This window comes from Coloeus monedula (assembly GCF_965178545.1).
Source record: "Coloeus monedula genome assembly, chromosome: 10".
NCBI classification, from domain to species: domain Eukaryota; kingdom Metazoa; phylum Chordata; class Aves; order Passeriformes; family Corvidae; genus Coloeus; species Coloeus monedula.
The window spans coordinates 10,966,797-10,990,696 of record NC_138790.1 but is presented as its reverse complement, the minus strand read 5'-3'; the positions used below and the strand labels follow the sequence as shown (position 1 = coordinate 10,990,696).

Here is a 23,900-nt window from a genome sequence, read left to right as displayed (position 1 = left end):
AAACTGAATGTATCCATGCTGGGTACCTGGCTCTTGACAGCCCCTCAGAACTTTCACCAGCACTTTGTAACTAGAATTGGAAGAAGCGTGTTAAGGAAAATGCCACTGCAAACCTCAGTCTGCAGATTTAAATGCTCCATGGAGTGGGTGGAAACTGAGCTCTCTTCAGATTAGCTGTGAAGAGGAAAGATGAATTTTGTGAAATTTACTGTGTGAAGGAATGGTACCACTTTAATGCCTTCTATTGTTGACATATTTGAGCACTATGGCCATACTTTTTTTTTATAGTTTAGAGGTTCTTGACATAGTGTCCAAACCAAACTGGAGTTGGAACAGAATGGGCACTGAAAATTCCAACTTCATTGTGCTTTATGGAGAAGACCTCAAATAAGCTAGAACCTGAGAACTATGTAAAAACTTGAGATAAATAGAAATGTAGCAATGAGTTAATTTTTGGGAATACACTTAAACTAAATGTAAAATTGCCTGTGAGACTCCACTGAAGTGACAGGCAAAGTAATCTCAATCTGTCACTTTCAAAATACAATGCAGTGACCACACTTGTTGCTATACTTCATGGCTTCCAGAGGTTGCCTGGAATAAAGTATATTCCCTGTGTGTTATCAGGCTTTTGCTTCTGTCACAGACTTAGTCAAAAGCTGTTAAAACTATTCTTGTTTAAATAAAGTAGTTTCCTATTAAGTAACAAGTCAGTGGATAAACAATTGTATCATGTTTTGAAAAACTTCTTAATTCATGTATTTCATTTAGACGAAATCTTGAGTTTATATCAGATTGAGACCTCACACTTGAATGCTAACTATGGTTCGTGCTGGTAATACCTGTAGTGTCACCAGAAACACTATCAACTCCCTCAACCTGTTCTCAGCAGTCTGCCTGTTCTAAACTAGTGTTGCTTCTGTTTGTGGCATCTGTTTTGTTGCAGTTTCACATCTACCTTGCAATTACTGGAAACCCTTTTAGAACTCAACTGTGCTATTATTCAGTTAATCTTAAAAACTTCTATCAGAAGTAAGCCAAGTAGATCACTCTGCATCATCAAATTGTATATTGTGTTTTAACTTAAAAGCTGCTCCCCTTTCAGCTAGGAATTGGTTTCTTCTGTAGACTCACAGATTTGCAGTACTGTTTTCCTTCACCAAAATATCATCAGACTATTTGGAAAGTCAGCTCAGTAAGATGACGAATCAAAAGCAGATAGCAGGTGATAGTGCTAATTGATCTAACAGCAGAGTTCAATTAGTGTTTTGACTGTCTCTCTTCTGTAACCCATTCTGAAATGCCAATTGAATTGGATGTTAGCAGCTCAATTACAAATTTTCTCTGTTGCACTTTCATAGGACTCCTATGTTTGTCTGCTAGTTCTACATAGAGCTCTTTCCAGAAATGGAATAACTGGTTTAGTTTTTGGAATATATTAACTTTGGCAAGTTTCCTCCCCCACCCAATCCTTCCCCCCTGCCCCCCCCTCCCCCCCCCCCCCAATGTGGCAGATATCAAACATGAACATATGGGCACAGAGTGACACAGCAATAGAAGGATCAAGCTGGATAAACAACCTCTGCACAGACTAACCCTATCCAAAAGTGTGGTATATGGTTTGTGGTTTTTTATTTTTAAATCCTAGAACTTGCTGCTTACTGCAATAGCTTGCTTTGTGAAGGGCTGTCTTCTGCCTCCCCTTCTCCTTCCCAGGAGAAGGTGTGGGGTCAAGTTTTCTCTCCTCAGTCATAACAGAGCTTCAGTGGTAGGTGCCATGGGACAAGAAGGACAGGAAAAGCTTCACAAATTGTAGGTAATACAGGTGTTTGCTTCTTTGCTGTGTCTTCTCTGAGTTCTTGCACCTGAGAAAGTGAATGGCTGTTACGATAACAAGAATGGTGTTCTAGTTACTTCCTTAGCCAAAAGATCCAAAGGAGGGGACTAGCTTTCTGTAGGAATTGGGCCTTTAAAGAGATTTTTCTACCTGAGCAGCATGAGCATCTCCTCTCTCTGGTAGGCATAGTAGGACAACAGAACTTGTTGGTTGTCTGTAAGGACAGTGAACACTCTCCTGGAGTAGGCTTAGTAAGAGACCTCACACTTGCCTTTTTAATTCTTGAGTCCTCCTGGGATATTCTTTAAGCATGTTGTTTCTCAAAATCTAGGATCATCTTATTTGCAGCATGAAAGTTTCTCATAGCTGTTTGCCTGCTAACTGTCTCAATACTATCCTCTCTTTTCTTCCCTTGATGTTTTATTCTTAGCACTTACAGAAAGTATTTACAGCCTTGTTGCCAGGTTAAATAATACAGGTTTTATTAGTTAACTTCTTTAAGATCACCCTTCTGTTTTTCGGCTGGAATTCATGTCTCTTGACCGAGGCCCACTGTGATGGGATAGAGTATTCCAGATAAACACGATTTTTACGAAAGCACTGAGAATTCTCAGTTACTCTCTAATGGTGTATACACCTAAGCATTGGTTCCACACCTCTTCTCCCATTCCCCTCCAGCATCACTCTGGGAGGAACTGGAACATGTAGTCACTGATGCTTAGGTCAACTGACAGGGGTTTGGCTTACAGTAATGCTTTTTGGGTTCAGTACTGAAATACAGCATCTCCATATTGAATGGTAATATTGTACTTCTCAGCACTGCAAGTGTCTTATTAGAATAATTTACTATTCTGTATTTTGATGCATCCTTACTGCTTTGGGAGAGGGACAGAGGAAAGAAAAGAGAACTTATAAGTTTTGATAATTTTGGAAAAAGAGGAGTTTTGAGGGAACAGCTCTGTGTTTAGATAACTATATCACCTGTGTAGTTATTTGGAAATAAGCAAGGCTGTAATAATAATAAAGCTTTCATCTTAGTTCACAGGTTTTTTCTATGGGTAATAGTCTTCCATCATTACAAATACTTTCTGTTAAACTTGTGTAATGATGCGTTCTGTTTGGATGCCACTTAACAGCAACTGGTTGTTTAAATAGTTTTGGGTTTAACAAAACAGAAATAAAATAATGAATGACCTCTCTTCTGTGAGCCTGGAAATAGTAGCAAGTGTCCAGAGTTCTACCTTTTGCATCTGGAGTCTATTGATGTCCTGTCATTACTGAAGTATGATTTCAAGATTTAATACCATTACAAGTTAAACCTTATTGCCTGCCTTCAACTGTTAAAAATGTTTAAGCACCCACAGCTTAGAGAGACACCTAATTTTCAGTTGTTTTTCAAAACCTTGGGCCTTTGACTGTGCATTCAGAGTAGCTGCGAATATTTTATGTCCAGTTATGTTTGAATGGTAGAATATTCTTACTCGAGTGTGGTTGCTGTAACACAGCTTTGAAACCAACTGGATGGAAGTTGTAGTCCTCATCAAAGAGTACGTTCTTGCTAAACTTTGAAACTTTGGTTCAGTGAGAATGTTTATCTACATAAGTTCATGGAGTAAAGAAATAAAATGTCATGACACTACTGACATAGAGAAGGAAGGTAGGCTGTCCTGTGAAAATATTTGAAAAAAATAGACTTTGTTCCTCAGGAAAGGAGAGGGCCTATTCCTGGAAGTACAGTCAGTACTAAGGGTATCTCTTTAAATAGTAGTTTGTTTTTTAAAGTAAAGAGAATTTTTCCTTACTGTAATTTTTGTACTTCTTTAGCTTGGAGGACTTTAAATGCCTGATTTTAGTGTAAAATACCTAGTTAGCTAAAGGCTAACTTTAAGAGGAGAAAAAATGAAGTGCATAAGTATGTACAAGTGTTGAGTTTTCATACCACTGATTCTAGCTGTGTTGTCATAAATGTTACAGCTATACTGGGATAGTTGCTCCCGTGGGAATCTGTGTGCTTATGTCCCTCAAGGGAAGACATTCTAAAGATGTTAACCTGCCATGCCTAAGCTTTGAATGACAGTCAAGGAGTTCAAGAACCCAGAGTTTTGTGCTTATGGATTCAAGAATGCTGCTCAGAGGTCACTGAGTGTTACAAGTAGAGGAGATGCAAACTACTGTATTTGCTCAAATTCTTGCCTAACTCTGAGACATAGCTGAGCTGGGGCTCGTGAACCCCTATCCTTGCTTTATTTATATGATCTACCTGGTTAAAAAGCCTATTTCAGATGGGTTTGGGCTTTCTGTTGACAACATCAAATGCAGGATATGACTAGTGCAAGCCCAGACCTGTGGCAGCTAGAAGCAGCAGCTCAACCTGTGGGAGAATATAGTGATTTAAATGTCTAAGTTTAGCTTAGATGCATCCAAAATCGAGGTAGTTTGTTACTACTTAGTAGTATTCCAGATTATGACAAACTAGAGTTGTATCCACTCTTGGGGTGTTTGCTGTATTGTTGGGGAGGTTGGTGGCCCAGCTTTGAAGTGGGAATAACTTGAAAATACAAATTTGTGACTGCCTATCATTTAAACTGTTTTGTTCTTTCTATTTGACTAGACTGTAGTAGTGTTTGATGGGAGAGTGGAGGGAGAAGGTGATGTAATTTCAAGTTGCTTCAGCAGAATTTGAAAAGTTTAACTTGTGACAGTTGGTGATAGATCAAAGTGTCAGGTTTTAAATTGTCTATATCAACTTGTACAGATGCAATCTACATTTTTGACAAACACCCTAAGTTTCATATGCTGAATTTTAGCATGAAAATGTCTGCATTGGCATATAGTAGTGCAGTTAATGATTGTACTCTATCCCCATACCCACTGAGGTATGTGGAACTTTGGGTAAATACATGTAATAGTTGGAAACTGCCTTCTGTGAAGTACACAAGACTTCCATGTAGGTTTGGATTAGAGCAACTTAACTTGCCTTCCTATTTTGTCTGGGTGACCACACTCACTAGGATGTCTCCCAAGAAATGTAGTTGGAATTTTTAGCTTCCATTAGTACTTGGTATTCTTTGGGGGATATAATGGAGCTCACCTGAGCAACTGCATAGTGCAGACTCAGGGCTCTAATGCCCTTAAGTCTGGCCTGTTTTCTCTCCTTAATCTGTGCTGTAACTTCAGTAGTGAGTTAAGTCTTGTAGGAAGAGTATAAGGAAGTGTAATCACCACTTAGCTTAGAATTAATGGAGTTACAAAAAAAACCCAAAAAACAAATAGGTGTTTGTCTCAGAACGTCTGTCATACTTGAATATGTACAGAATGTTTGTGCTGTAATTTTAATTCAAAAAGTATCCATTATAAAACACAGACTGTGATACCACATCTGAAATGCTTTCTTGAAAATGAAAAAGCAGTTCTGAAACTTTCAGGCTCTTATCATGCAACTGTTTAATATAATAAATACTACCATGTTAATAATATGCTAGTGGCATATGCTGCCCTTGATATAAGAAAAAACAACTCTAGACTTCCATTTTGAAAATTCAGTGTTAGATGCTTTATATCCTCCACTTTCTAACAAAATAGACATTTAATGGAAAATAGTTTCAGCTATTTTTTTCATAGATAACTGCATGTTTGGCAAGCAGTGTTTTAATCAGCTTTCAGTTCTGTGGAAGAAATTTGTGTTGGGCAGATCAGGCTGTTTTCAAATAGCAGTACATGGTGTCTGTGTCCCAAAACTGTTCTGTCAGGGGGGCCTTTAAATACAAAGTAAGCAAGCAAATAAAGTTTGAAAAGCATAGAATAAAGATCCAAATTTAGTGCAATTAATTTGGCGTCTTTGGTAGCTAATAGGGGTTGGAGGTGCTAGGAAATAGTTGATGGGAGAAAAGTATTTGCAAGACATGATGTGGGGAAATGGAGGTGGTAAAGATACTGGGATTACTAGAATGCTTTTTTGCTCATTAATCGTATGTGGGATGGGGATGTGTGTGTTTCCAGCTGAGTATCTTTGGTTTGCAAAATAGATGGAAGAGTAAGAGAGGCTGCAGCCTTTAGGAAATATCTACATTTTACATTTGATATGTAAGATACTGTGCAGAGGGAAGGGAAGAAACTGGGCTCACCTCTGGGCCTACAGGTATTTTCCCTCTTTCTTTACAAGCCTATTTCATATTCTTTTATCTTTCCCTGAAGCCACTCCATTCTCTGTGTTTTTTACTTAAGTGTTGTAAAGAGTTATTTTATCTTGAACCGTGATGAAGCTACTCTCTCCAGTTAAATATCCTTTTCTTTGTCTTCCTTACTGGTGCATTTTATTAAATGGCTTATAATGAAGAGTAAAGAGGATGATGTGGAGTAATTTTGGAGTGTCTTAAGGATGTTTCGTAAAGAAAAAAACCTAAGACACGAAAACAAACCAGAAAGACAAGAAAGCTTGCATGGGAGTTGAGTGAACTTTGCTTCCAATTCAGTGTCATATTAACAGTATGGGACTATTTTCACATTTGCTAAAACATATTTTAGGAGTGTAGCACGATGGATGCATTGTTTGCTTCAAGTTATTATATCACTGTTGTATACACAAAGCACTTAGAAGGAGCACTGTCTTCCTTTCCTCTTTCTCACCATTTTCTGTTTCAGTCCTAGACAAGGCCAAAATTAGTGTGTTGTTTGGGGGGCAGTAGGTTGTAGGTTTGCTTATAAAGCATAGTTAATCATTAGTGTTGGATGAAAGGTCACCTGTATAGGAGACAACTCTTTGAGTGTTCTGATTGGGTCACGGAGCAAATTGCAAGAGCAACGGCTTATCAAACCAGCTATTGTAATAGCTACTTCTGAAATAATCATTTTGATCAAGCTATAGAAAACTTACAGCTCTGCTTGCTCTTTTGAGTGTTTCAGTGTAGTGAAGAGACTGTGTTCTGATAAGTGTTCTGTATTAGTCTGTGAATCCGTACATCAGAGCAGCAGTTTAGCTGGAAAGTAACAAAAAGTGTTGAACAGACTTAGGCAGTACCTATTGGAACATCTTGTTGGCAGAAATGTAAGGAACCTTTCTTCCAACTCTGAAGTGATTGATTATTGACATGGAGTTCAGGCTTTGACAAACCTGGCCATGCTAGGACCCTAGGAAAAATGCCTCATTAGTGTTAGCTTGTTAGTCTTGTGAGCTGTAACATATGGGTACAGTTACAGTTGTTCAAGAAAAGTGTGTGGGTAACCTGGGAAAGATGAGGTAATAATCACTGGTGAGGTAAAGCAGAAAAAAGTCCTGGTGGTACTTATGCATATGGGAAGGAAGAGAGGAATTTGTAGCAGACTTTTTTGTGTGTATTTGGTGATGATGAGTTCTTGTCTAGTTTAAAACTGAGACTAAGTTTGGCATCCTGCTAAAAAGCACTTGAAAGAGCTCTAATGTTTAGTTTTGCTGAAGTTCAGCATCCTGTACAACACCTTGTTCCTACAACATTCCCTTGTTTTATTTATGGAGCACTGAGAAGGTGTAAATGTGCAGAGTGGAGTAGACACTTGGCAATAAAGCGTGCCATAAAGTTTTTTAATTCCTTCATAAAGCTCTAGCTTTTGACAGCTTTTTCCATGACTCTAAAAATTTGAACCTTCCTAAAATACAGTTGTGGAAGCTAATATTGTGTGTTGTTCCGTGTATTTAACATGAAAGAATAGCTCTGAATGCTGTAAAGTCATGATCCTATCATTGATAGGATCAGTTTAAAGACAGCTTAATCATTAGTGTTTAACAGGTGTTTCTTGGGTTGTGACTTCCTTTTGTTCAGCTTTACAAAGAACTTTTTCTGTTTATACAGATATTTGGTAGACAGTTTGCTTCATGGTTTCATACAAGGTAAATGTCTTTAATTGTGCCTGTGTCAGTAATTTGGTATGTATATTGGAGCTTGCTCCTAATTACGTCACTGTAAGATATAATGTAAATGTATCATTTTTTCTGTGGTTGAGAAAATGTCTGTGGCACATAATTCCAAGGGGCTGCTGGTTTGAGCACTGCCCAATTTAGAAAACTTAGATGTGTTTTAATCCCTTTGTTTGTTGTTACAGTATTCTTGTGATAGCAAAAGATCCATATGCAGATCCAGTGCTGAGGAAGCCGGAAACTTAACTTGTTTTAATTGGATTTCTTCCTCAACAACTGCAATTAAACCATTTCCCAGATTGTGTCATGTGGTGTAGGAATCTTGCTATGCATTAGGTCTGTGACCTTTTTAGTGTAGCATTTGGATGAAGTCTCTGTTCAGGAGGACAGCATAACCTGCTTGAGCCAGTGTGGGAAAGGAAGCCTCAACAGCCATTAGCCTGAGTCAGTGCTAGATATCAGTGATTAGAAAAACCACAGGAAAACTCCTGAAAACCTCCTGATTTGTCCCAAACTTGTCTAAATTATATTTTGAAGATGCAAAAATCTGAGGGCCCGTTTTAGGTGAGTAGTAAACAGATGAGTACCTTCTACCTGGCCTTGGAAACATAAGTTACTTCTTGGAATTTTTGTTTTTATCTTTGTAGTTTTTTTCTTTAAGACATGTGGGTATTACTGAACAGTTTTTTGTAGACTGGTTTAGAGCTGAAGCTGAATATTAACAAAATGACCCAGTCTCCTGCTTCTTTATCATGTTTTCATAATACCTTTAGACCTGTGGTCTTGAGTTCATCTGTGGCACACTTCTCTAATCCACATATACAAGTCAACTGGTTTTTGTTTCTTCTTCCAGCAGTAACTTCTGTAACATCTAGTCTCTGAATTCCTTCAGTCTAGTGGCTAATTAAAGTTCTTAGCTTTTGTTTTTTTGCTTTGTTTTTGCCTTTCCCCTTACAGTTATCTAGGAGATTGCAGAGATCATCTTGTGTTAATTTAGACTTTGGGTGACCAAACCATGTTTTACTAGCCACTGAGCTCACTAGGTCTCTCAGTAATTTAAGACAGCTTGGCAAAAGTTGATTAGGAATTTGGCAGGTTTCAGAAAACCTTCCATGCTGCAACTTGGGGCATGTATTGTCTAGCAGGCTCTACAGGTAGGACATGGCTGTGTACCATATCAGTATTTGTCTTGCGCTGTTGCACTTGGTTTTGCTTAAGGGCTGTGGTGTGCCAGATGCAGGTGAATGGCCAACTGCAAATAAGGCACCATCTGGTCTATGGAATTAGAATAGGGAAGAGGCTCGGTGTTGGAGCAGTAGGTTTCTGTGTTCAGACTCAGTGTTGTAAGTAAATGGAGCTATGCAGCTCGAAGGCAGCTGGGCATTAAGCATTGTGCAGGGCAGATTTAGAGTGGGTGATGGTTTTGAGTAATTCTTGGTTCACTTGCATAAAAGTACTGAAATAAGCTACTAAACTGAAATTTGTACAAATCACTGAGCTGATTTTTTTTCTTTTTTTCACTGGTAATAAGTGCCCCCTCCTAACTTTGCTACACCTGTTTTACTTGGTCTTAGCTGGACCACCTGTTAATAGCTTGCCTTCCTTTCTGGCAGTGTCACTGATCTGCGCTTCGTGAATGATTCTGTGTTTTGATTCATGTTGTCTCACAGAAGGTAAAAGTTTCTCATTGAACTGAATAGAGTCTTCTCCTTCATTCTTGCCAGACAGTGTTTTTTGTTTGTGTGGGTTTTTTTTGGTTGGTTGGTTTTGGGTTTTTTTTTTTGTTTATTATGATGTTAGTGAAAGTTTAAGCCACTGTACAGATAGTGACTTTTGGCTCCTACTTAACAAGGGTTTCTAGAGAAGCTGAAAATGAAGATCAGGTAAGATTTTACTTCTATTGCTTATTATGGTTTTTTTTGTTAAAAGTCTGCAAGAAATGGAGTTCTCTCTGTGTACAAACAGCAAAGTTTTGGTCATAATTTGGCTGTTGGAAAATGTTCCTTTCTGTTGGAGAGGGTTGCTTTTGTTTAATTTTAAAAAACAAAAGAGCCATTATTTCCATTGTTATTAGCAGGTTGAAACTCCATTTTTATTAAGACCACATAGCAGAATTGCATCCTGAGGCTCTTGTAGTGTAGACTTTGCTTGGAGCAGGTTGTCAGTATGTAACAGTAATTTTAAAGGTCCTGTAGAGGTGAAGTCAAGCTCTTGCTGTAGGACTGATTTGGCAGAAAAATTTTGCTCTGTGACACAAGTGTACGGAAGAAACGTTGAACCTATTTGTTCCTCACTTTTGTGTTCTTTCCCATTGCTGTGCTAAAAGGGAAAAAGATCTGTCAACAAAGATATGAAACGTGGTTCAGTATTTTGCAGCTAACGTTTGCTATGTTTGTGTGTGCCTGTTCTCTGTGTGGTATAACAAATCTTTCGTGTTACTGACGTGGCTTAAATACCTCTGGGCTGCTTCTTAAGCTGAGCTATCTCTGTCTGACTTGCAGCTATCCAGATCAGACTGTTCTTTTCCTTGATATAGATTGACTCAAGAGTTTCTGGATTCTTATGCTTTTGATAATCTTTATATCTCTGTAGTAAAAAATTTAACTGCTGCAGAGTTGACTGAATTATGCAACAGAACTTTATGTTTAGGTGGTTAAAAAGACAAAATAATATAGAACACTGAATTCAGACTGAGAAACTACAGGTGTCGTAAACACAAAAGTATTTTCTTGAAGCTTTGAGTCCTGGCCCTCTGCCCCAGTGAGAGCATTCCCTTCCTTTGTTAATGAATTCAAATCAAACCATACACTAGAGGAAAACTTACACTGAGCGAGTTTGGACATGTTACAAACAGTGATAAGGAAAGGTATCAAATTTGGTTTATTTGGAGAAGAACAACTTTGATATTTGAATTTTTTTACAAGGGCAAATTCTTTGAATGAAGTAGTGAGTAAACGTTCTAGGAGATTATTTTTATTGTTAACTTTATTACTGATGCACTCAAAAACAAGAGGAATAGTTGCTATTGACAACGCTTTCAATACATAATGTAGAACTACAGAGAAGCAAGAGAAAAAAATTGAAATGCTTTTCATTTTTCCTAACTTCTCCTTTGGATGAGGATCAAAGATCTGACTGACATTTGTGTTGTTTTGTGAACCAAAGTGCAGTCCACAGAGTGATACAAATTGTAATATTTCAGTCCTTGATGAACATAAGAGAAAGAAAGCAGTGATGTGGCAGAACTGAAGAGGGATGCCCTCAAGAGACCATTATATTTGTTCCATGCAACTCCTTTAATTTTTCTCCTCAGACTGCAGTTTGTTTTTCCAGAGGAAAAAAAAGGACCATAGGAGTAAAGGTTTTTACTGTCTTAATGTTAGGTAGCCTCCTCAACCACCTTGCAAGAGTTCAGTTAAGATTTAGACCTGGTTTTAATTTCTTAGTGCACAAATAGGGTGATTTTTTTTTTCTTCAGTAATGAAATGAAGCTATGGATCCTGTGTACCATGAACTGGGAGGACCAGTTGTACAATCGGACCTGAGATACCTGAGCTTGCCCTTGTAGCCTCTACAGGCTTGAGTTCTTTTTGTTCCTTTAAGCTGTTCAGATGCATGGGAATGTTCTGCTGTCTAACCTCTTCGGGTGCTTAATTTTTAAATTTTTTTAGCTACTTTGTGGCCCTCCCTTCCATGCGTAGGTTTCTCTTGGTTCTTCAGCTGACAAGTTAGTTGTATTGTTGACTGCCAGTGGTACCTGAACTTCTCTGTAATTTTGAGTAGTGCCCCCTTTGCTATTTCAATTTGACTTTTCCACAGCCCAGAAGGACTTATTGAGGTTTTGACTGTGGTATAAAAGCCAATCCATTGTTTTATTTCTAAAGTAATGATGGGTGTCAGTTTTCTGTAATCTTAATGGAACAAGTTTTTAAGTTTCTTCCGGGTCCCTGAAGAAGTCTTTAGTTTGCTGTTCCAGTACCAGATTCAGTGAAAGGTCTCTGCAGTCTCAGACTTAAATTCAGTTGACCTGCTTGAAGCAGGGGAGACTGTTCAGCTTCTGCAATTCAGTCATTGTCACAAAAGTGTTCTTATCAGCACTGGAGCATGTGATACATGTATTTAGATTTTTCCTTAAACGATACTTGACCTCTAATATCTGCCAGTCCTCTCACTAGACAAAAGTCAGTAGCTAAGTGTGCTACTTTGCTTGCTTGGGGTCATGGCATGGATGACCTTTTGAATAACACAGTACTGACAACCTGGGTGTTCCTCTAGCAAGTAGTGCTGTGCATCTTTTCAGAGGTGTTTTCAGTATTCTTATCACCTGTGGGAACTTGTAAATCTTCTAGTTGCAGATAATGAGTATTTGAACTGCCAGGTACCAGTATGAGATCACGAAGATTTTTTTTTTTTCTCTTCCTCTTTCATGCCCATTTGTCTCTGTCATTAGACATGTATACATAAATGCAGTCCAGAGACTTATGTGGTGGGTACAACCTTTCAGGCTCTTAGTCACTCACTTTGCTGTTCTCTGAGGGTGGCCTTCAGCACAGCCACTCTTTTGGCTAAAAGGATAGGCAAGGACTGAGCTCTTGAAAGCCTGGGAAAGGGAAAGCTGACTTCCTAACGCAGCAAGGCCCAAAGTTTGCCATAATTTTCTGATGGCTGTTTGTTGTAAAGTCAGTGGAAGAGGGAATAACTCCTGCTCTTTGACTGATTTATTTTATTATTTTTCTTTATGTTGAAATCATTCAGTGATTGCAGAGAAGCTGAGTTAAAAATAACTCTTCCACTGTAAATGAATCTAGGAAAAATATTTTACTGAAGTTTTTCTCCTCTTTGTTGGCAGTTTGGAAAAATATTTTCTGGCTAACAGCTTATGTATTGTCTAAAGTTACTCAGTGTAAAAATGGGCATATGAGGTGGTCCTAAATCTATAATCTTCAGAGACTGGACTCCTTTGAAGTTTGTAGCTTATATGCCTGTTTGTCTTATTTTCTCCTCTTAGTCCAGGTTACTGGATTGTGCTTTTGAGGAACTGAAAGGGGGGGAGGGAGGGCTTTCTGAGCTCTGTGATTGCAATGAGGAGCTGGGCCATAGTTAGCTCTTCTCTCAGAGCAGTTGTCTTTGGAAGGGATGGGGTTTGTGTCCTTGGGTATGTGTACATCTTATGCAGATCTGAGAACTCAGGTTACTTGAACTAACATCTATTGCGTGACTTTTTAAAGTTTCTGATATTCTTGTTAGTGTCTTCTTTGCATGCTTTTATATATGGTGGTGCTTTGATACCCCACTTTGTGATTTTGTTTCCCTTTCCCCTTTGTTCAGGGTAGCTCTTGTGATTCACCTCTTGCTCAGGGCTCTGTGTTTTGTCATCATGGTTGGCAACTGTCACTTCCCAGAATGAGAACTGTCTAATGTAATTTGAGGTCCTACTTTCAGCAGGTTGGTTGGACCATATAATCTCAAGAGATTCTTTCCAGTCAAGGCTTTTTAAAATAATTCTGACTTAACTCTTGTACTTCAGTTAAACTCTGCATCAAGAAAGCCTCTGGTCTGAAGAGAAGTTTCCCTCTGAATGCCGTTAAACTCTGCTTGTCTTCCCATCGATACTTTATTAATGTCTTCCAAAAAAAGTGGCAAAAGTGATGCAACTATATAAATCTGTAGAAATTTTGTGCCAGTTGTAAAAATCTGTTTGCTTACAGCTGTACATGCTTGTTTACAGAAGAAACTTCCTTGAGACCTGCTTGTCTGTCTTTGTAGCAATGAAGTAATGTTATGTCATTAGAATCTTGTTTGTCCCGGAGATTTTTATATATGTACTGAATTTGCTCTAGTTAGGGTGTCTGTGCATGCAGTTCTGTGTGTGTAGTTCTCTAGTTCTTCTCTAGCTTTGGAGAAAGAAAATACTAAAAGAATACAGTCCAGCCTAATTCGTGATTCAATATAATTTTGTGTGGTTTCTGTATCAGAGGAAGTTGTTCTGATTAATGTCACCATGTGAGTTTTACATTAGATGCAGTGCATCAAGGAAGCCTTAATGTACTCTGGCATCTTTGAATCCCGCAGACACCTTATGGCTATTCATGGAGAGAAGGTAGAAATGGAAGCGGATAAGGAAATTAAATGTTAGCTTGGTCTTCCTATGTTGAAAGAAGAAAAGTTTGTTATTTTCTTAAGGCTCAATGGTTTCATGCAGCTGAATAACGTAAGATTTGCATGAATACAGGTTAAATGCATACACCTTACTGTGCCTTACAGCTCATGGGAAAATATATTTTCCCCTTGTTTGTGTATAGAAACTTACTGTCAGGAAGAAGGGAGGGGTGATGAGAATTTAGGACATTGCAGAAAATGTTTCTAGAAGTTTTCAGTATGGTATTGTATCCACTCCCTAAAATTCTTCCATGAGCTACTTCAACAACCAGAAGGGACAAGAGACTGCTAAACTGAAAACACAAACTTCTGCCTGTGTGGAGCTTTAAAATCTGCGTGAACGTGAGGACCTTAGTGGGAAAAGAACAAGGATGACTGGATAACTCTTGAATTTGGAGAGTGTAGGGAGGGAGAATATTGTGTCAAAATCAGCTGCAGAAGATCGAGTTTAAAACAATTCCCTGGACTAAAAAGTCATCTTAATTGAAGTCAGCTGTTGAAGTAGAATTAGTAATTGAGTACTTGCAAGTGCTTACTTGTCAGGCAAGTAAATAGGTGTGTATGTCTGCAGGTAAATGAGGAGAACCTTGTGAACAGTGGGCAAAAATGCTGCAGCTGACATCAGTTGAAAATGATGTAAGTCTGAAACAATTCAGCAGTTACTAAACTGTAGGCAGTAATTTCTTAAGTGTAGTCACAATTGAAGTCTGAACTCTTAAATATGTTGTATGCTTATATATTTAGTGTGTTGTTTGTCTTAAGTGACTAGATTTATCACAGAAACAGCTGATCAATTAAATTAATGTCTACATTGAAGTAAGTGAATACAGATCTGAAGTCTTAGGCTTAATATTTTCTGATATGTACGCTGAACTCTGGGTTCTGGCTGGCAAGATGTGCAACATGCTGGAAGAAAACGTTCTGAACTTGCAAGGCATATAAACATCCTCCTGTCTTTTTGTTCTCTCCCCCCTATGCCCCTCCCCCCCCCCCCCCTTTGCCTAATAATGACTTCAGGGCAGTAAGTCTGTGCAATTTTGAGGAGCTGGATTACTGCAGCATCATTAAATAAAGCACGGATTTTTTTGGGCTAAAGTACAAGAGAGGAAGAATGCTGACCAGTGTACTTAGCTCACCTCCAAGCAGATAATAGGTATTATAAGGGAGCATTATAGGCAGAGGTGCTAGGCATATCTCAAAATACTCATAAGAGTGTAAGAGTCTGAAAAAATTCTTGCATTACCAAGATTCTTGCAAAGAACTTAAAAAACCCCCAAAACAAAAAACAAAACCACCACCCAAAACAAATCCAAACCAAACAAACACCCCAAACAAACAAGTTTTAGAGCTCATGCAAGTAGATTAAGAAAGCCCTTGTGGAAGAGTTCAGTTTATTTTTTACAGTCATTGTTACTGGTTTGCCTTGTTACCCTATTTGCAGCCCTAGAGCATGCCGGAGTCCTTCAGTTTATTCATTGTCTTTTTCTCACTTTAGGCTATGTCAGGGTTGCTACATTACAGTTCTTAGTATCCTTCAGAGTGATTTGGATGCTAAGTAAAGGCTGGTACAGGCTTTTTGTGTCGTTCTCTGTTTTCCCAGTTTGCTTCAAAAACATGGAAGCATGTTAGTCATTTCCTGTTGGCTTTTGCACAAGAAGGTTGAAGGCTTCACTGCAAGTTAACAGGTGGTTTTTGTCTTGTGTTCCTGTAGAACCTTTCCAAGCAATACGTTGACTATACATTAGCTATAGTGTTTGCAATGGGTATCTTAGGTCTACAGAAATTAATTCTAGTTGCTTTCTTGTACAATAATGAAGATTACTCTAAATAGTAATCAAATAGTGTTTGCTAAAACTCAAGAATACTATGCAGCATAATAAGCACTAGATACCAGTGTTGTTACATGGCTTCAGAAGATATGTCATGGGTTTATTGGAAATGCTGGCTTTTGAAGTTGATCCTCATGCTAAGGAGTCTGCTTACGATGAGAGCCCTCTGCAGGCCCATGCTTTGGCATCATCGTAGCTAGGAATATGGAGTTATGAAACATTAACTAAAAGGGCTTGCGTGCAGATAACTTTGTTAGAAGGGGATCTGAGCTTAAAAATTCTTAAATAGCATTGTCTATTGCGGAAGCATGGAGGTCTGATGAATGGTTGTAGCTTTTTGTTATTGTGGGTATTAGGAAGAATCAGTGTAGTTGAGGAAATTGTCTTAAAATCTGGCAGGACTGCACTGGCACATTCGGCTGATCTCTGCTGAGTTGCACATTTCCTTTGAATGTAGGTGTCTGACAATGGGAAAGAAGAAGCCAAGTGCTTGGAGTGAGACTCAGAGGGACAAGTCTGAATGAGAACAGTTCTGATTTAGGAACCTCTGGGCTCTTCTCTTGTTTCAGGATGTGGAAGGCACAGTTGTGAAAATATCTCTTCATTACTGGACTAACTGGGCTTATGGTATTGTGCAGCTTGCAGTGAGACTTAAGTTAATGTTTCGATGCCAAAGGTCACAGCTGAATCATGAAGCTGCATTATATTTAAAAGCAAACTGGGAGTCATATGGCAACAAGTACACAGTAAGAAATGCAGTTAAGCCGAGAGGTTTCAATATAGAAGATAACTCTGGGCATCATCTTGACTTGGCAGATGCCTTACAGGATAAAACAGTTGTCATTTCATTCTTATACGCAGCTGAAAATACCGTGTATATGGCAACACATTGTGCTACGTCACTTCTAAACACAGACTACTTCAAGTATCTGGCTAACCCTGTGTCATGGTTTAATCCCAGCCAGCAACTGAGCACCAGGCAGCTGCTTGCTCATTCCCCCACCAGTGGGATTGGAAAGAGAATTGGAAGGGTGGAAGCGGGAAAACTTGTGGGTTGAGATAAAGACAATCTAATAGCAGAAGCTGTGCATATAAGCAAAGTAAGACAAAGAATTAACTTCTTCCCATGAGCAGGCAGGTGTTCAGCCATCTCCAGGAGAGCAGGACCCATCATGGTAACAGTGACAAGCACCATCACTTCAAATGTTCTCCCCTTCCTCCTGCTGCCTCCTGCTTTATATACTGAGCATGAAGTCCTGTGGTCTGGAATATCTCTTCGGTCATTTTGGGTCACCTTTCCTGGCTAGGTCTCCTCCCAACCTCCCATGTACCTCAAGCCTCCTCACCAGCATGACTGACAGTACAAAATGCAGAAAAGGCCTTGGCTCTGTGTAAGCACATTTCACCAATAACGAAAACATCTGTATTATCAACACCGTGCTCTCTTATCAATGCTGTGTTCAAGAGAAATCCAAAACACAGCCCTGTACCAGCCACTGTGAGTAAATTCAAGTCAATCACAGACAAAACCAGCACACCCAGATAGATCAGTATTAAACGAAAGTTTCCCTAGGGAGGGCCAGGATTGCCTGTGTGATGTTTTCTTTAGCTGACTCTTGTGGTGGTGTGTGGAGAAGCCCATTTTCTGACCTGAGGTGGGAAAGTACATGGCTAACCTAGCAGAGGTCCAAGTGAGCACTGCTCCTTGCAGAATGAAACCTGCTGGAATGCACATTTTAACTGGTACAAGATGAGACAGTAGTTCTGTGGCAATGATTTTGTAGTATGACTGAACGTTTGACATTATTACAGTTTCAATGCCAGCTGACCTTTGTGCAGAAGGGGACACTACTCCCTCCTTCTAGAAAATGCACAAAATGCTCCTCATTTCTAAGAGTAGGAGGTGTTTTTGTTTTTTGTTTTTTGGTTTTTTTTCATTTGGTGTTTGAATACAAGGAAATAAAAAGAGAATATGCAACAACATTTGACAGTGGTTGTGATTGACTTCAGCTGGACCCCCTGGGTGGTGCTGGGCCCTTGGTCAGCTTTTAGCCTGGGTAATGCTCGGCTTTCTTGCACTGCTAGCCTGAAGAGAGTCCTTCAACTTGGTGATCTCCTCAGTTTGACTAATCTGGCTATATCAGCAAGCTGCCATGATTTCCAGCAATTGCAAGCTTTTTCTGTTTCATTGTAAATCTCTTTGTGCTCTAAAGTATAAGAAGTTGTAGATTGATGGTGTTACATGTTACCGAAAAGCTTTAACAGTTTCTGTTGGAATATTGGCTGTGATTAAGGAGTTAGAATAAGAGGAAACAATTGTGAAGAGGGAAAGTTCCTTTTTAGTAGTAGTAGTGTTTATAGCTTTCTCCACTTAGTCATCAGGACTTCTAGCTAAGAGGTTCATCAAACAACTATATGTTGTAGGATTGTGTATTTTGTGCTTTACTTACATTCTTTCAAGTTCCTAAGCCAAAGGTAAAAAAAAAAAAAAACCCAACCAAACCAATGAAGGTAAAAGTGATTTGTTTATTAATTCTGGTTTCTGTTTTTGCTGTTTGCTGCTGTGTTGGACCTCATAGTACAAAGAACATGAAAAACTTACAAAAGATGCTTTTGACTCGGTGATGTTTGGATTAGGATGGAGAGCAATTCTACTGCCTAACTTGTATTTGTATTCAATTCCTGGAAATATTTAAAGTATTGCTGGCATGCTAAGTGTGACCTTTCAGTATTAGGTTGTATTATTACAGTATAACAAGACTGAATCTGAGCTAGCAGAATCCTGGTAAATAATTTCTTGCACTGTGCAAGTGTCTTGATGATATACATGTTCCTTTTAGCATCATATGTGAGGTAATGGTTTGCATAATACCAGTTTATATGCCTGGTTTCTTATGGCTTGCAGTAAAACGGTGTCATTTAGGATTCTTTTTTGCCCTCCCTTCTCCTCCTGTCCCCTTTGTTCACTTCTATAGACCCTTTTCAGAAGAATAGACAATTATGTTCAGCTGTTCACTGTCTTTACTGACAATGCCAGATCTTGAGAGTTATTTCATTGGAGACATTTGAATTTGAATCTGAAGCTGCAGCATTTTAAACTTTTCCATGACAGACTTCTTGCTTACTGTGCTCTAGATATAATAGGTACCAAATCAGCATATAGAGTACTGAGTTCTTAAACTTGAGTTACTTTTCTTTTTACAGCTTCCTTTTTTTCCCTGCAAATACCTTTTTTTTTACCAGATTCCACAAAATTAGAAACAGTAAAACTGGATTTGCTGATTGTGGTCCTGTTGCTATGCTCTACATGGAAATTCCAATTTAGCACAGGATACAGAAGTCACCTCTCTTCATTGAGGAATTAAGTGAGGCTTGTTCTTGAAATATGTCTGTTCCTGAGGACTGTGGCTGGGGGCTATGGTAGTCTTCTGTAAATAACTACCAAAATAATATCTGTAGACTTCTAGCAGTCACAAAGCAGTTCCACAAGTTGTAATACAAAGCCATCATAGATTATTTTTTAAAAATAGTGTGCACTCATTAATTCTTCTGTCTCAAATACTTTTTAATTTAGCTCTCATGAGCAAAACTTCCTGATTATAAAGCTAGATCTTTTTTCCTGAATGACTATATATCTTGCCTTATGCAAATGAAAGTTGCATAAATCAGACTAGAGAAAGAAGCTGTTTGGAAAGCACTGTAGTTATGTTATGAATACTGCTGCTTATTCCTGAAATGGGCTTTGTAATCTCCTACAATGGAAGTTAAAATACTTGAATACTGTTGCTGTCTATCAAGCACTGAATTTTTCCTTAATGTTGATAAACACAGATTCTCCTTAAGTGCCTTTGTCCTGTCTCCTTATGATTAGAGAAGCCTGCTAGAAAAAAAAAGGTGTCATCACAAAATCACAGAGGAGTTTGTAGTTTGGGTTGGAAGGGACCTTTAAAGGTCATTTAGTCCAGTAGATCATCTGTATGCTGTATATACCAAAGTCTGGTTGCTCTGTATTAAGGTTCTAAATGTTCTTGAGAAGAACCTTGTCCATGAGTCTTTTAACTAAAAGTTGTTTAAAAGTTTGTCTTCAGTTTTTGCTTAAACAGTAGCATTTTACATTTACCTCTGGGGGCGTGGCAGTGAGTCTTCATGCCACATGTCTTATGGCTCTTCCTCTCTTGTCTTTCAGTGAATGGTAGTGTCTAGAAAGGGTATGTCCCTTCAGGAGAGAGGTGCCAATGTCCAACCGGCCTAATAACAATCCAGGGGGGTCACTGCGACGTTCACAGAGGAACACTGCCGGGGCCCAGCCACAAGACGACGCAGTAGGAGGAAGGTATGATTGCTACCTATGGGTGTGTTCAAATGTATAATGGTGAAATTGATGTGATTTAGAGAATGAAGTTTTCCACCCTTCAATCCAAGCATTGAAATTTGCATAAAGTCTTTTCACCCCTGAAATGCTACCTGTACTGTTTTTGTGTGAGATAAACTCATGGATAATTTACTGCCATATATGTTCAGCTAGAATAGCAGTAGTAAAGGGGAGAAAAAGCTGTTTTCCATAAATCACAGGTAGTACAAATTCTTTCCCTTTCTCTCTTCCACTGATATTAAAAATATGGTAGGGGGATGACAGGGAGAGTTTGTTACTGGGAATCTGGGAAAATCTGTGTTCCTCTTCTAGAAGAGTGAATAACTGGTACTCTGTTACCTTTGCACTGCATGTAAATCCTGTGCAGCTGTTGAATAATTAAAGAAAAAAAAAGGTTTGCCATCATTTAATATGCCTGATGTAGTGAGCAAGTGGACCGGATTGTATTTAAGTGGTTGCCTCTGCAGTGCAGAACAAAGAAGATTCTTAAAACTTTCCTATGCATGACTGTATTACTGCCATGAGTGAAGCTTGTATGGATATGTGTTTCTTTAACTTTGTTAAAAGATCAGCCTAATGAAGAAAGGTTGTAGTATGATGGTAGGCAGATCTGTCTATATTCTACTATTCTACTCCCTCAGATATGTTACTGGTGCAGTTGTTGAATATGTGTACCTTGGGCTTGATTTTTTTTTCTTTTTTTTTTTTGGGGGGGGGGGGATGAGTATTAAAATATTGCACATCAGTGGCACAAAAGTTTTTTACTAGGAAGGAATTGGGCTATACATTTTAATGTGGTGTATTTCTTACTAGTATAAGCCTAACTGAGAACAAGCTGAACAACTGTTGAATGGGTGAAGAAGGCCAACTTCTAAGGAACTTCAGGGAGAATAATGCAGCTTCACATTCTCTAAACTAGTCTACTGTACAAGGGGAAGAGCAGATGATAAACACAAGGCTTCTCCCTTGGAGTGATGTGGCATTACTAGGGGAAGTTGCTGCCTTATGTAGCTGATTATTTTGTAAGCTAGAATTGGTTTTGGAGAATGTCTTTTAACAGAGGCATAGTGAGCCCTTCATTCCCTTCTGCCCATTCTATGTTGTTTCTGCATCTCGGTGGATGTTTAAGTTAGATATTTTCCTACCAGCTCTTTCCTTTTACACTAAACTTCACCTGGGGCGAATAAACCTCTCCCTAGAATAAAGAATTGGAGGCGAGTTATTTGGAGATGAGATGGGGAATTCTTCAGATATTGACTGTTAGTTCAGGTTTTACAGCAGAATGCCAGGGAGAAGCTCCCCAGCGAGTCGGACAAATTGAAGAATTTTAAGGGTAGCACTGTTTTCTTTTAAGAAAGTCACTCATCCATTGTTTTGGTGCATTGTGATCTGTTATGCTGTCATACAATGATTGGAATTCACTTGTCTTAAATGACTGGACCTCTTCCACTCCTCACCAAATTTTTACCAGACTTCCATGAACAGGAGTGTATTGCACTCTTAAACTGAGTTGGACCTTTGTCAGAACCAGAGCTCCTGCTTAAGTAAAGAGGATGAAAGAAGCTTAAAATCCTCTTTGAATCTGGGTCTCTTTTAGAACAGGGCCTCCCCTGCCTTTGCATCTCTGAACAAGCATTTTGAGCTGGCATAGCCTATAAAGAGGCCTGGTTAAAGCATGCTGGTTAATACAAAATTTAAAATTAATTAATCTTCTTTTAGTGTCATCAGCATCTCCTTTTTAATAAGGTGCTGGGCAGAAATGGCTATTTTACAAGGACCAATGTAAGATAGATCTGTGAGGTCCTTATAAAATTTGTAGATGACATGGAAAGAGACAGGCTCTCAGATTACTGTTTCTAGCTAGTGCATGTCTTTGGACACAAACCTCACAGGACTGACCCTTCCATGTATCTAGCATGCAGTGGGATAGTATGTTTCGGTTCTGCTGCTGAGCATTATAGAGGAGGGTCTAGCCTTCACAGCTTGAGTTTTCTTGTTATGCCTTGGTGTAGTCCAGTGATAAACACTGCTTTGGCTGCTATAGTTAAAAAAAACTCAAACCCCAAACAAACACTTGAGCAAAAAACAATGCACCTTTTCTTACATTAATGGGTTTTTTGGGATGACTGAGACAATTTATTTTCACTCTTTCTTGAATTTGTCATCAGTAAAAAGTGAAACTCTTCAGTTTCAGCTGTGAAATCACTTAGAATAAACAAACTGTGGAAAGACTAGTTTCAATAATATGCTAATATTGTGCAAGTAACTGTGAACTTGAGATATATCTATGTTAGTATTTTAGTTGGAGCTGGGAATATTCTTTTGAAGCCAATCAGTCATCCTCACCTGCTGTGTTTTGGCTAATGTGGAATGGTCTTGGAGCACTTGAACTGGAATCTTTTTGGATGAAACTGAATTGAAAGTTGTGATCTATGAGAGCAGTGTGTGTATGCTGGTCACTTGTGGTTGTAATCTGGGATGCTTTGAAGTAGAAATCATTGAAATGCAGAGATGGTGGATCCTTAATGGCAACTGTCTTGCTTTACAGATTTTCTTCTGTTGATCCATACTACTTACTGATGTTGTACAGACAGTGTGAGATTTTAGTCAGCCACTTTATTAAATCCACTTCTTTCTTACCCCCCCCATGAACAACAAACCAATATACAAAGATGAAAAACTCCCAACTACCCCCCTTCCTAATAAAAAAAAAAAAAAGAGGGAATTAGACAGTAATGTGACTCTGTAGAGGGTTGTTGCTTCATGCCTAAAATTAGCCACAAAGTTTGTAAGCAGACTTAAGGGCCACACCTTCTGAAGTTGGAGGTTACTTCACTTTGGTCATAGATATGCAATCATAACCCTTCGAGCAAGGGCAGGTTTCGATACTGTCTGAACTTGTGTACTTGATTGCATTTCTGCTTTGTATAAATAGCTTTCTCAATGCTGGAAATACAGCAGCTTTTTTCTTAAAGCTTTCTTGTGGCTGAGGTGCATGCATTTTCAAAATACAAATTAAGTGACGAAAGCTTGAGGAGTTTATGCTGTTTGTCACTCATAATTTCAGACCTGAATGTGAAGGCCAATAATCCAAGGTAAGCGTGTTTTATGGCCAGATGGCCTTGTAATAGCCTTAGAGTTACCTCGATCTCTTTTATGCTCTGACTGGAGTGAATGCAAGAGACCTTAGTTGATAAAAGTGTTAAGAAAGGGAGTCAGGACAATGATAGTGCTGCCAAGCTGAAGTACTAATCTGTGTCTTTCTATAATCTTTGATACTTTTACAGCTTAGAGGTCTTTTGTTAAAACTTTGCCAGTTTAACTTGCTGAGCTGCTACAGTTCACTGGCATGAAGACCTTGGAAATTCCAAACTTCTCTTGGGTCTATTCTAAATGCAGAATCTCCCTCCTGTTACATCGAGTATTGACAGACTGGCTTAACCTAGAAGCAACAATGCAAGCCCATCTTCCTGTAGGCTGGGCTTGTTTGATGTCCCCATAACATCAGTACTTGAGTCACAATGAGCAGGGGATGCCTGTAATGGTTTTCTGCTGGAGTTTTACCAGCAATTTCACACTCAGCATAGTAACTTGGTAGGAGCTTTGAGTTTGATTTTTGAGGTGCATTTGTTTAAAAATACAAACAATGATACCAGGCTCAAAGAAGTGTAGACAGACAGATGCTGTTTATATCCAGTTTGCGCTGTAACAGTCATGTGTGCTTTCCTCTAAAAGAGGAAAGGGGTCTGTATTTGAAAAGGGATATATAAACCAGTGAACTGGTGGTGTTGTGTCATTCCTTCCCCCCATGTA

At 38.8% G+C, this 23,900-nt stretch overlaps 1 protein-coding gene across 8 annotated transcripts in view; it reads left to right on the top strand.

Annotated features, from left to right (window-relative positions):
* The window catches only part of TRIP12 (thyroid hormone receptor interactor 12), a 78,925-nt gene that overhangs the window by 7,517 nt on the left and 47,508 nt on the right, over positions 1 to 23,900 (top strand). For all 8 annotated transcript variants that reach the window (XM_082288236.1, XM_082288242.1, XM_082288243.1 and 5 more), the window contains exon 2: positions 19,902 to 20,048. In XM_082288236.1, the coding sequence (XP_082144362.1) occupies positions 19,951 to 20,048 (98 nt within the window). In that variant the 5' untranslated portion in view covers positions 19,902 to 19,950. The remainder of the gene's footprint in view (positions 1 to 19,901; positions 20,049 to 23,900) is intronic.